The 14,249-nt window shown below is 43.1% G+C and overlaps 1 protein-coding gene across 2 annotated transcripts in view; it reads left to right on the forward strand.

Moving 5' to 3' along the window:
* Positions 1-13,682, forward strand: part of FOXN3 (forkhead box N3) — a 281,895-nt gene extending 268,213 nt beyond the window's left edge. For both annotated transcript variants that reach the window (XM_006879127.1, XM_006879128.1), the window contains one exon: positions 13,142-13,682. In XM_006879127.1, the coding sequence (XP_006879189.1) occupies positions 13,142-13,682 (541 nt within the window). The remainder of the gene's footprint in view (positions 1-13,141) is intronic.
* Positions 13,683-14,249: the final 567 nt, after the last annotated feature.

Consider the following 14,249-nt stretch of genomic DNA (forward strand, 5'->3'; position numbering starts at 1 on the left):
TTGTTATCCATCCACTAGAAAAGTAAAAAGGTCAGTGAGAGACAGGAAAGACCTCAGTGAGGTGGATTGGCACAGTGACTGCAGTAATGGGCTTCAGCATGCCAGAAATTGTGAGAAACGTCCTGAATAGGCAAGGGTTTGACTCCTTGTTCACTTGACGACTCGTTGACACCAAACAACAATAACATGAAAGCATGCGCAGTTTAATAAGAGTAGCCTTCCTGGCCATCGGAGATGTTTTGAGCAGAAGCTCTTTAGCGTTTGTCAACGCCAATTCTACATCTGTCACCCTCATTTCAAGGGAAAATAAGAAGAGAGTCATCTTTTGCCACATTCTATCCTTCTCTTTCAAGAAAGATGTTTAATGAGGTGCATTGACACTGTGACTACAACAGTGGGCTTGAGCATGGCAGGAAGCATAACGGCTCAAGGTCAAGGTTCCACGCTATTGTTGTAGGGTTGGGTCCCAAGTAGGAGGCTCTTGAATGCTTTTACAATCAAAGAGTATGAACATTACTCCCAAGGCATTTGCAGAATAAGTGTCTGGATAAAACCTATTTGGAGGTATTTGAGGAGAGCACTGGGGAATCTTATTTGATGATTTTACATTCATTGTAATTGTATTATTATTAATTTAACTGTATGTCAGTTGGACATCAATTCAGCTAACGTTAAAAGGAAAGCAGTCCAGCAGAGAATCGAACCACCGTGAAAACCATCTGCTAGACCACGTGACACTAGCAAGGGCTCTTGTGGGTGCTCAGATGTTTCCAGAAGCTCCTGCCCCAATGGCTTCAGCCAGGAGCGGAGGGAGGGCAGGAGAGTCAGCAGCACCTACTAAAGCCCAATTTCCTATCCCTTCTTGTGTGACAGCTTGGCTGCCTAAGTCAAGTGAATTGTCCTTAAGTGAAAATATTTGTCTTTCAGGGATTTTCCCCCCTCTGCTGAGTGGCAAAGGTCATGTTTGTTTTTGTTAACGTTGCAACTACTATCGACATAGATGAAGTGTTACTTTTATTAGCTGATCCTTTGCATATAATTATGATGTGAAATCTCCTTGCAAGAGTATCTGTCAATAGGGTAATTGACTTTCCGGTGTTGACTTTTTACTCAGTAACCTCAGAGTTGGCGCATCTTTAGACAGTGGATGGCTGGTTATTTTTAAATTTGCCTGGGCGTACAAACACATTAGCCTCCAAATAACAGCTTGCCTGCACGTCTTAAAGTTTTATGCCTGTGTCCTCTGCGCTTCTCCCAGGAAGTGTATCGCAAAGCATGTTTACGTTGAGTAGGACCGGTGGCTCTGGCCACAAAGGAGCTGTTTCTGGCCCTGTTTGGAAACAGAACGTGAGTTTTCTACATTTGTGGCATTACGGCAGCCTTCCAAGCTAGGGTCGTTCCTGTGCCACCATGCTTTCCATTCACAAGGGGGCTTTTTTTTGTTGTTGTTTTTAAACTATCCCTTCTTTTTATTTTCAAAATGTTTTCATCACCCAAAATGGAAACTCAGAACCTTAAAAGTTTCATTGCCCCGGACTGGCCACTAAGGTGGCAGAAGGAACACAGATAAATGCCCAGAGCTCCCCAGACGGTTGAGAAAAAAAGAGCAGGTGAGAAGAGAATGGGGTCCCTTGTGTGTCAGCCAGTTACCAGCCAGTTGTTTCCAACTCATGGTGGCAACAGTTGGTGTTTGAGAAGTAGGTCCCCAACCCTCTGAGACACCTCAAGATGGACTTGAACCAGCAACCTTTAGTCAGCAGAGAGCAGGTTAACCTCTGACACTTCCCTAGTCTCTTTTGACCCCATCCCAGTTTAGGTAAGCATAGTCTTTGGTTTTGACTCTTCTGATCCTTCAGCTCCGTGGCATTGATAAGTCATTGGAGACCCTGGTGGCTTTTTCCAGTTGTATCTAAAAATCCACTGAACTCCTGGTCATTTCTGGACTCTGCCCAATATAGGACAATTCCTGGTGAAATGGAGTCTGGGGATCACTCGTCTTTGCGGTCTGTGTTCAGTGCGAAGACAGAATCACATTCATCTCTGCTGTTCAGGGGAACCATCTCCCCGGAGCTGACCCCAGAGGTTGGGCCCCGGGGTTTGTAGACCTGCAATAGCACCAGGAAAGGCAGTTTGTCCAAGCTGGCATCTGAGACCCCTGGATCTACTTGACCTTGGCTGGAGATCCTTGTTGTTTTGGGCCCTTCAGTCACTACTGACTCATCACAACTTTAAAGTACAAGAAACAGAAACACGCCCAGTCCTCACAGTACTAGGTATGACTGAGCCCGTTGTCACAACTACTATGTCACTTCATCTCACTGAGGAGCTTCCTCTCCCACCCCCCAACCCCTGCGATCCAACATGGTCTACCTCTCCAGGGCCTATTCCTTCCTCATAACATGTCCAAAGTGTGGGAGACAAAATCTTAACCCCTGGCTTCTAAGGAGCATTCTGTTGTTCCTTCCAAGAAGACTTGTATATCCTTCTGGCAGTCTGTGGTGAAATCAACATTTTTCTCCATCTTAATTCATACGAATCCATTCTTAGGTATTCTTTATTCATTTTATTAGGTTAGTTTTGACTTTTTGTGGTGTTTTTCTTTTTTATTGCTTTCTATTTAAAAACAATTCTTCCTACTTTTTTTTCTATTTATTCCTTTCTAAGTTGTCTAGATCAGATATTTTTAGCTCCAACGTTTCTTTTTCTAAACTGTTGCATAGTTTCATGCCCTCAGCTTTGGTATCTTTCATTTTCATTAATAGATGCAAACTAATTTTTCATTTCCTTTATTATTTGCTTTTTAATCCATGGATAGTTAGTTGTAGAAGTGTGTTTTCACTTAGCCAAGGGATTAGTTTTTATTTCTGTTTTTCATCACCTGTTTAGCATTGATTATTAACTGCACTGTGGTCAGAGAGTCGATCTATAAAATATTCACTTTTTGAGATTTTGTTGTGGCTGCTTTGTGGTCCAGCATAATTTCATTTTTCTAAATATTCTATGTTCACTTCAAAGAAATATGCCTTCTCCATTTCTAACATATGTTCTGTATGTGTCCATTAGCTCAAACCTCTACATATTAAGCATGTATATGTTTGTGTGTGAGAGAGAGAGAGAGAGAGTTCTAACATATGTTCTGTATGTGTCCATTAGCTCAAACCTCTACATATTAAGCATGTATATGTTTGTGTGTGAGAGAAAGAGACAGAAAGAAAGAAGCCAACTTGAACAGTTGAATACTGGAAGTGTGGAAAATTTTCTATTACTGGGTGGATTTGACATCTTCCCTCTTCCAGCTCTTTTCCATTTTGACTGTTTATGTTTTGGCATAATCTTATTAGAAATGCCCATATTTTAAACTGTTGTATCTGCCCAGTGAATTGAACCTTTATGAATATTTAATGATTCTCTTTATCTAAAGTAATGATTTTTTTTGCCTTAAAAATCTATCTTAACTGCTTTTAATATAACTGCACTGTCATGATGCAATATTTTCTGTCCTTTTAAACTTTCTCTGTCCTGAAGTTCTAGTTTTCTCTCTTATAAATAATGTATAATTTTTCTTTTAATTCATGCAAATGATTTTTCTGTTGTTGTTGTTGTTCTGTGCCATCAAGTCACCCATGAGTAATAGTGATCCCATGTCAAATAGCTCTGAAATCTGCCGTATCTTGAGCCAGTCCCACTGATTCTGGCACACCTAGCCCCTATTGCCCCAGTGACTGTATCAATCATCTCACCTGAGGTCTTCCTCTCCTGTACTGTGCCTCCACCCTTCTGAGCATGATGTCTTTCTCTAAGAATTGGTCCCTGCTGACCACATGCCTAAAGTATGTGAGATGGAGCTTCAAAATCCTGGCCTCCAAGGAGAAACTTGGTTTCACCCTATCCAATACAGAGCTGGTTTTTTTCTTGATAGTACATGATGTCTTCAAGCCTCTTCTCCCCCACTACAACTCAGAGGCATCGATTCTTCTATCATCCTTAATCATTGTCCGTGTCTCTAATGCATAGCAAGTAATTGCAAAGACCATGGCTTAGTTCAGGCACACCTTAGTCTCGAGACTGACATCATTGCTCTTTAACACTTTGGAGAGGTGATTGACAGTGGACTTCCCCAATGCAATTCATCTTTTAGTTCATCTGCTTCTGCCAAGGGTGTTAATTGAGGAGTTGAGCAAACTGAAATTGTTAACAACCTTAGTCTCGTCTCCATCCATCATGCTGCTGCCACTTGGCTCAGTGGTGAGAACCTTTGCCTTCTTGATGTTGAGCTTCAATCCATATTGAAGACTACGGTCTTTGACCTTCCGCAGCAAGCACTTCAGGCCCTCCTCAGTTTTGGCAAGCAGGGTCGTGTCATCTGCATTACCCCAGGTTGTTGATGAAGCATCCTCCAATCTTGATTTTTCCCTTATAGGCTAAGACTTTTTCCCCCCCTCCATCTTCACTGATACAGTTTGATTCATTGCTATCATCTTATTTTCTATTTCTGTCTGCCCTACTTTATCAGGTTCCTTTTCATTTCTAACATTATTTTAAATTGATTGAGACTCTCTCGTTCTTCTTGCCTTTTTCTTCCTGTTTCTAATGATTGAACAATTTCCATTCTACTTCTTTTCTTTTAGTGTTGGTCCTAGAGATTTCTGCATGAATATTTTTAAAAGTTAAAGTCTTCAACCTCTTGATCAATACTTGGAATGCATTGACTCCAGTTCTCTCTTCCTCCCAACTGATAGAAACAATATTTGTCACATACTTCAGTTCTGTTTTAGAGTCTTATTTTTAAGTCATGTTATTATTATTGTTGTTGTTTTGTAAACAAGTCATTACTCTTGACAAGTTCATTAATTATTTCTTCTTGCATCTCAGACTCTTCTTTTCAAACCATTTTTCATTTTTCCTAAAATGCTTTCCTAAGAAGTTTCTGTAGTGAGGGTCACATGGTGGTGGTGGTGGTGGTGGTGGTTGAGTACCATCGAGTCAGAACCAACCCATAGATGGCCTTCCAAAGGGTTTTCAGAGTCATTTAATGGCATGGGAGGAGACTGCCCTTCCTTCTCCTGTGGAGCAGCTGCTAGACTCAAAATTTTTATCTTTAAATTTTTATCTCACACATACACATTTTAAACTTATGAGAATTACTTTATTGGGTTTAATTTTTTTTATTATTTTTGTGTGAGTGTACCGTCAAATCAGATCTGACTGGTACAGGAGGAATTTGTCCCTCCTTCCCCGGCAGAGCATCTGGTGGGTTCGAACCGTGCGCCTCTGGGATTGTAGTTGCAGCTCCTTACCACTAGGCCACCAGAGCTCCCCTTGGGTTTAATATTTTAAATTGACGGGTAGTTTTGTGTTAGACGATTTTTTCTTCTTTTCTCACAATCCTTTTGGGATATTGTTTTGCTTCTGTTAGCTTCATGTGTTTTGTTTTCACTCTTTATCCCTCTTTCAGATATGATGTCTTTGTATTTATTCAGCACAAGATTTGTTAGCCTTCTCAATCTGGAAATGGGCATCATTTATCAAAACAAAGAGTCTCAACCATTTTCTGTTCAAGAATTGGGCATTACCTCATTTTTACCCAACCTGTTCTGGATCCCTGATTATATTCTATTGGACTTTGTTACTTTCTTCCACAGTGCCTTGCTTTTATTTCTCATTTTGCACCATTCTCTGTCTTTCTCCTGTGTTATGGGTAATATTATGATCTGTCTTCCAGCTCCCTGATTTTTCTCTTTAGCTGTTTTAAAGTTTTCATTTCAGAGACTGTTATTTTTTCATTCTAGAAATTCTGTTACTTTCTAAAAAAGATCTGCCTAATGTTAATCATCTATTCTTCCATTCTAGTATTTTTTCAATTTCCATGTTTCTTTCTTTAAATGTATTTTACATTCTGTATCTCATTTTTATGACATTTTAAGTACTTGCAGTTCAGATTCTCTTATCAAAGTAAGATTCACTTAGCTCTGTGATCAGGTGTGTTCATTGGTGTTTTGGCTGTAGACTACAGTTCAGGGTCTAGCGTATCTTTTTTTTTTCTGTTGTATCTTATTCATGGTGATGAATTTTTTTATTATAAACTTGTATTTCTTTAGATCTTATCCATGGGAATTCTTTGTAGCTTGAATATAAAGTGTGTTTTAGGGGAAAAAAGATTTTCCTTTTCATCTGGGCACACCCAACTAAATACTTGAAACTAAATTTATTCTGGAGTGTTTTAGTCCACACTATTTTTTACTAAGGATCTTTGGTGGCCTAATGATAAGGGATTAGACTGTCAACCCAAAGATAAGCGGTTCGAATCCACCAGCTGCTCTGCAAGAGAAAGTGAGCAGTCAGCTCCCATGTGATTTACTACCTCTGAAAGCCTGCTGGAGGGTCAGCTATGAGTTGGTCCCAACTCGATGTTAAACAACTTACTAGACTTCATCAGTCATCATTATTCATTGTCCAACTTTCAGGTACATATGAAGCAAAAGAGGATGGCTTGGATCAAATGCCTCTTGGTCTTTAAACTGATATGATTAGTCTTCAGCACTTTAGAGAAGTCCAGACAGCAGATTTTCCCAATGCAATATGTCTTTGGATTTCTCGACTGCTTTTACTATGGGAAGAATCCATGAGTTTGACTTGTGGTGTTCGAGAAGAGTACTGACTACCCATGAACTGCTGAAAGAAGGAAAGAAGAACCAGTCTGGCTTGGAGGAGGTGTAACCAGGAAGTTCCTTAGAAACAAGAATAGTGAAGCTTTATCTTACATACTTTAGGCATGTTGTTTGGAGGGGCTCATTGTTGGAAAAAGACATCATGCTGGGAAGGCCAGAGGGTTGGAGGGAGAGAAGAAGACTCCCAACAAAATGACTTGACACAGTGACTGTAACAATGGGCTCAGGCCTATCCGAGATTGTGAGGATGTCACAGGATCGGGAAAACGTTAGATCTGTACTTCCCAGAATCTCTGAGTCATAGTTGACTCCTAACAACAATAACATGACTGGATTTCTGATTTGCACCCAGAAGACTTGGCTTTGTGGTTAAGAATTCTGAGGGTAGGCTTCCTCCTCAGCCCATTCATGTGGAGACAGTCAGGCTGATATGAATCTGTGTCTTATCTGTGACAAACATTACTTTCCCCTAGAAAATTATTGGAGGCTGTTGGCCTTCAGGAACTCTGGCTTCCCAGGTGGTGTTTTAATGTTTCTAATGCCTTGCTTACTAGTGTGTTTGGTGATTTTAGAGTATGGGCTTCTGCTTAAACATTTGTGTGAACTTAGTCTGTGGAAGCCCTAATGGCCTCCGTGAAGAGTGTTTTCCTTTGGAGATGATTTGCCTTTGAAATTGCTACTAGGTCTTGAGGGACCAGTAGACCTGTGGTCATTTTAATACCCCTTTATGGGATCATAGTAATCATAGAACTTCAAAATGTCATCGTGCCCCTGCCCGTCCCATAAATCTGAGTTCTTGTTCCAGTGCCAAAATGGACATTTGCTTCCGGGAACCTGTCGCTTTCTTGGTTGCCTGCTGCTGCAGTGTGATTTTTTTTCTCTTTATGTTTCATTTATGTTTGTGAAGTGTGGATAGGTATGTGAGTCTCTGAGATTCCCCTTATTTTTCTAGTGAGCCCAAATATCTTAAAAATATTTGCTCTTTTAGTTGGAGGAGTGTCTTCCTAAGTCCATTTACCACCTGCTAGAAATGGAAGCCTCTGCCTGTAGCCCCCAAGTCTTTCGACCTAGAGTTGATTCTAGGCAGAAGCCACAGTTTCTGCACTATTCAGTCTGCTTTTTTGACACTTGGCAAAAGATCAGAGTCCTCAGAGAAACCCCTTGAGTAGGCGACTTCATCCTATCAGCAGCCTCTAGGTTTAAAACCGCCGTTTACTGACAGGGCCCTAGCGTACCAGGTAAAAGCTGGAAGTAACACATATCGACTCTTCTCTAATGGAACAGATAATTAACTGGTAGAGAAAACAGCAAAACGGCCATCTAATCACTAGCTCTGCCTCCCTTAACTAGTTGCAAGCATGGCTCATTCTCAGCCTGAACTAATGTGATTTCTCATTTCGTATGCTCGATATTTCTCATCCTATTTAATACGAGAATTAGCCCCAGGTTTATATTCGAGATTAGCAGCACGTGGTTTTGTTGAGCCATGTGCTTAAACTCTTAAAGGTAGTAAAATCAGGTGACTTTAATTTATGCTAATATATGGTAATTGCCGAATATCTTCTTTATACATAAATTCAACTGAAACTGAAAAATTGCAGAGATTTACATGCATCCTGTCTTCATTTGAATGAATGATTGTTGACACAGTGGTTTGAATTCACTTCCCAGTGTGCACGAGGCACTTGCTTTCTTCTCAGGAGCATTGGACATCCAGTAAGGGCAACCCCTAGAAATGTGGCAGTCTGTACGACTGTAAAGATTCTGTACGACTGTAAAGATTCAACTCGATTCAGAAGCTGTAAATTGCATGGGAGGATATTGCCCATCTCTTTCCCATTGAGCGGCTGGTGGATTCAAACCACATACCTTTGGGCTGGCAGTGCAGCTCTTTACCCACTAGGCCATGAAGGGAAAAATCCCCAAGAGAGTTCTACCCTGTCTCATAGGGTTGATACGAGTCAGAATCAACTTGACGGCACTAAGTTCTAGATAGCAGCAGTCTCTGTAGGGGCAAATGTTTGACCCCAAGTCAGTGAAGCTCCCTTGCATCATCATGAAAGATATTGTGTCACCTTATTAATAATTGACGGGGGTCCGGACAGTGGGGTGCAGAATATATGGGGCTGTAACCAGCAGTCAGCATTTCAAATCCACCAGCAGCTCCATGAGAGAAAGATATCCTGCAGTAAAGCACTGAAACTTCAGAAGCTCATTGGAGGGTTGTCAGGACTGATCACTCTGGGTTTGTTTTTATTGGTCGATTAATAATTGAAGGAGTTTGCCACTTCCTAAGGAGCCTTGGTGGCGTTGTGGCTTAAGTGTTGGGCTGCTCACCTAAAGATTCTACCATGTCCTACAGGGTCTCTGTGAGTCAGAGTCAGCTCAGTGGCAGTAGGTTTGATTTGGGGTTTTTATTGCTGTTGTTATTGTTGCTTCCTGCTGAGTTTTGTGTGTGATTGTGGGTTATAAGCCTATGCTAAAATCTCAGGGGGAGTTAATGTTATCAGAATACAAAAGATATGTGCCTATTTTAATTCTGACTCCCTAAGGTTATGTTCCTGTATGTGTTTTCATCAAAAAATATCATCACTGGGTATATCAGTTCCCTTTCTTTGTTACAGCATGTGCTTGAGTCACCTGGCCCCTGATGCAGTGTGTTTATCTGTCAAGTGGCCGGGCGAGACCAAGGTTCCAGTTTATGGGATACAGAACCATGTCACATGCAGGGTGGTAAAGGAAGTTGCAGAGAGCCACACAACAGAACAGGGAACCAGGGGCTGAGGAAGTGGCTGGCTTTCTAGTCTTTTGGAATTCATCAGATCTCTTAAATCAAGTCTCAGTTCTCAAGCATGTCTCATACTTGTTTAGAGCATTGGTGATTCAGTGGTTGAAAACTTGACCTTTATGCTAGAGACCTGGGTTCAGTTCTGAGTTAGTGCACCACTTCATCCACAGCCGCAACCACCACACATCTGTCAGAGGGTTGCATGTATCCATCCAATGGAGCTTTTACTCCAAGAAGGCTGGGAAGAAATACTCCATCTAGTTCTGATAATCAGCCAGTAAAACCCTATGGATCACAATGGTCTGATCCCAGTGAATCATGGAGGTGGCCCAGGGCCAGTGTTTTTTCCATTGACCTTGAGGTTCCCAGAAGTCATGGCCAACTCTAGGGCCATTAACAGCACCAGCAACGTTTACATGTCCTCTAAGAAAGATAAGTTCTTTGGCTCAGACCTTTTCTTCTTATGGTAATGTAGAGCTAAAACTTAGCATTATTGCTTAGATTCTATGTGTGTTCCCTCCAAACTACTTGCGTTTGTAAATTTTCAAACCTACAGAAGTGAGGATATAATCACACAATGACACCACCTGCCCTTCACCTAAGAGGACTTAATATACTCCATAACTGTAACTGTGATTGGTGGTCCATAAGCAACACTTATTAAACAATAAGAATTCTAAACAATGTTTTTTAGCCAGTCCTAGCCCAGTTTACTCATGTAAATAAAGCTGGATTTAAGGAAAACAGTTTTATTCTAATGGATAGACTAAATTTTTTTAATAATTTACCTTAAACAACATAGATGAAGAACACCATAATAGGAAATTTTCATTTGCTTTTAATCACTATGACTGGATCATTCTATGATTAGGAGCTTATGTGGCATAGTGTGTTAATATGTTACACTATTAACCAAAAGGTCAGCAATTCAAATCCACCAACTGCTCCATGGGAGAAACTGTCCAGCGTCCTCCTGTAAAGATTTACAGTCTCAAAATCTGATGGGAGGGTCGCTATGAGTCAGAATGGCTTAACGACAGTGAATTTTGTTTTGATACCATTTGTCATATTTATCACATTTTATAATCCAGTAACATTTCAAAGGAGTATTTTTCCCAGCAACTTTTATATAAAACAGACAGAGCCAAGAAGCTGGCAGTTAATAGGCAGCAGAGAACACAGAGGCTCTCTCCAGAAGCTCAGGATGTTTAACTCAAAAAACCTCCAACTCATTGTGGTAGAGCTGAAGCCAACGGTAGCTGTCCCTTCAGCAGGTTTTGGAGACAGTAAAATCACACAGGAGGCGATGGTCCATCTTTCTCCTGCAGAGCTGCTGGTAGATTCACCTCCAGAGAGGGGACACCGTAGGGTCAGCAGTACAGCACCCTACAGTCTACACCGTCGACTCATAGCTGAACCTCCAAAAGGTTTCAGAGGCAATACATTGCACTGAAGAAGGAAAACCTATCTTTCTCCCACAGAGCAGCTGGTGGATTCGAACTAGATACCTTTGGGTTGGCCATACAACTCCTTACCATTATCACTTCATGCTGGAATTCCATGCACCTCTGACTCAAAATTGAAAGAGAAAAATGAGATTTCTCAAGCTGTCAAACCCCAGAAACCAGAAGTTCCAGTCACCCACCTGAGCAAAAGGAGACCATGGGGAAATGACTCTGGCGTGGTGAATTCTGTGAGCTCCCTATGGAAATGTATACCAGGGGGAACCTTAAACACACACACACACACCCAACAACAAAGAACTAACCAGTTCTCAAATCAGTTGTGTTTCATGGCAACCCTATGTGTATTGGAGTAGAATGGTTCTAGACTGAGCTGACTTTTTCGGGTCTCCAGGACTTTCCTCCAAGGCACCCGTGGGTCGCCTTGAATCACCAACTTGTTTATTAGCAGCCAGACGTGTTAACACAGTTTGCACCAGCCAGGGACATCATCAGGACCCTGGGTCACAGGGAAGGGGAGGACAGTCAGTCAGCTCCTGTGGCTAGACACTCCAGTTTGAGAATCTGACAGAGCCCAACACCAGTACCTATTAGCTGCGTGGCTTTAAGTAAACGACTTCATTTCTGCAGTCCCTGCTTCCAGCTCCTGTAAATTAAGGACATAAATATCCACTTTATAGTGTTAGAAGCAATCCCAGATGCAGGCTGAGCACCACGCCTGGCAGGTTGTGAACTCAGTAAATGGGAGCTCACCACGCTCTCACCTGATCTCTCATCTTGCTTCTTTCTGAGACTGTGAGCATCTTTGTAACCATGACTGTATTAGAAGTGACCTTGCCAGACTTCCCTGGAACCCTTCCCAAGGGTTTTCACTGCATCAGCATTGAGTGTTTCATGACTGTTTGTGGAATGAATGAAGGAGTCAGTACATGAGGGAGCACCTGCCGCCACGTGGCAGGTGACTTTATGCTGTGTGTTGGGTTAGTCTTCTGACAAAAGGCTCCTTCTAGAAGAGGGGTCCTTCTTTGATAAACCTGGCCCGCCCTGTCTGTCAGACACTGGGATGGCAGCAGGTCTGTGGAACTGTGCATGCATGATGTGATTTCTTGCCCTGGTAGCTTACTGGTAAGGAGTTGCTCTGCCAAATCCAAGCCACACAGTTCGAATCCTCCTGCTGCTCCAAGGGAGAAAGGTAGGCAGACTCCTCCCGTGTGATTTACTGCCTCCGAAAGCCCAGTGGAGGTTCAGCTAACCACAGCAAACCATCGAAGCTTGAGCTGCTGGGACTGTCTCTTGAGCAGTGCGTTGTTTTGGCATCTCGGCCACACAAATCATGTGACCACACCACCAGTGAGGGAAGAGGGGTGCGGTCGACTTGGGTGTCAGCATTCAGGATTCTGCCTTCTGAGCAGATTACCTGTGGCCCAGAGGTCTCCAATTGGTTGTGTTTAAGGCTCTACAGAAACCACAGACAGGCAGGCGGCTGGTGTCTTCTCCACACATCCAGAACCCACCGTGCTGCTGTGGAGTTGATTGTTCCTCATAGAGCTGCCATGAGTTACAAAGTGACCTCTGTTTTTCTAGAGATTCTGGGAATTTCTAGAGATTTCTAGAGAATCTTTCCTGAAAGCAGCTCTGATGACGTGGTGTGTTGTGCTTGTGCTGCTAACCTAAAGGTCTATGGTTTGAATCTGCCAACTGTGTTGAACTGTCTCCTCCTGAAATTATTCAATTATTCACAGCTTTAGAAACACAGAGTGTGTGTGTGTGTGTGTGTGTGTGTGTGTAGGTGGAGTAGGGTCATTGCTCAAGAAAAGATCAAGTCATTGGTTTGTTGTTGTGTGCTGTCAAGTCTGAACTGACTCCTAGTTGACTCACCAACATGTTTACAGAGGCAGTAAATCACATGGGATGAGATTGCCCATCTTTCTCCTTCAGAGCAGCTGGTGGTTTCAAACTGCTTGCCTTTGGGTTGGCAGAACAACTCCTAACCACTCGGCCACCAGAGCTCCCTGGTTGTGAGTTGTTGTGTTTTACTTGACTGACTCCTTCCAGAAGCGGATGGCCAGGCACCGCTGGGTGAGTTTGAACTACCGTCCTTTCTCTTAGTGGCAGAGCACACACAACCCGCTCGCCCCACGTAGGGACCTCCCGGTCAGTATCCATGGGTATCTAATCCGTGTCCCTTTGTGTCTCCCCCCCTGCCCACTGCCCACCTGCAGGAACGGCCTGGCTGGCTGCCGGCTGCGGACTGAGAGCGAGCCATCGTGCGGCTCCCCGGTGGTCAGCGGTGACCCCAAGGAGGACCACAACTACAGCAGCGCCAAGGCCGCCAGCGCCCGCAGCGCCTCGCCCGCCAGCGACTCCGTGTCCTCCTCCTCGGCCGATGACCACTACGAGTTCACGGGCAAGGGCGCCCCGGAGGGCAGCGAGGGCAGCTTCCAGAGCCACGAGAGCCACAGCGACACGGAGGAGGATGACAGGAAGCACAGCCAGAAGGAGCCCAAGGAGGCCCTGGGCGACAGCGGCTACGTGGCCCAGCACAGGAAGCGACAGCACCTGGCCAAGGCCAGGAAGGTCGCCAGCGACACGCTGCCCCTCAAAAAGCGACTCACGGAAAAGCCCCCTGAGAGTGACGATGAGGAGATGAAGGAGGCAGCCGGGTCCCTGCTGCACTTGGCCGGGATCCGGTCCTGTTTAAATAACATCACCAATCGGACGGCAAAGGGGCAGAAAGAGCAAAAGGAAACCACGAAAAATTGAGAGAAACGAGTCACCGATTTGTTTTGAACTTCCAGCCATTTGGTTTCAGCATGTCAGGAGATTTCTAATGATTTGTGGCAATATCAGCAATTTATTGATTTTTTTTTCTTTTTCTTTAGTTTGGTTTTCTTTTTTGTTCTTGTTGTTCCTTTTCTTTTTATTTTTAATTTGCCCCTCACCTTTGTTTTGGACCCTTAAAAATTTTATTTTTAAAGGAGATTGAAGCCATAGAACTCATATTGACACTCAGCTATTTTACACAAAAAAAAAAAAAGGAAAAAAAAGCTTTTCATTCTCTGAAGACAAAACCGAAAAACCAGGAAAAGAAAGCAAGAAAGAAAAAAAAAAGCCAAAATGAGCGTTGCTTCCTCCAGCTTGTCAAAAACATGTGGCCGAACCCACAGGGATGTCACTGTTCGTACGAAGGAGGCACGCGTGGCGAACAGTCACCATTCAGGCCCAACCCTCAGGTTTAAAAAGTCAGACCAGCCATCTGATTGGGGTCCCTGAGGGGAGATGCAGGAAGTGACTGGGGGACCGAGCGAGGTCCCTCATCCCCCAAGGAGA

This window comes from Elephantulus edwardii, unplaced genomic scaffold (genome assembly GCF_000299155.1).
Source record: "Elephantulus edwardii isolate Elephantulus edwardi_28Jun2011 unplaced genomic scaffold, EleEdw1.0 scaffold00002, whole genome shotgun sequence".
In the NCBI taxonomy this organism is placed as follows: domain Eukaryota; kingdom Metazoa; phylum Chordata; class Mammalia; order Macroscelidea; family Macroscelididae; genus Elephantulus; species Elephantulus edwardii.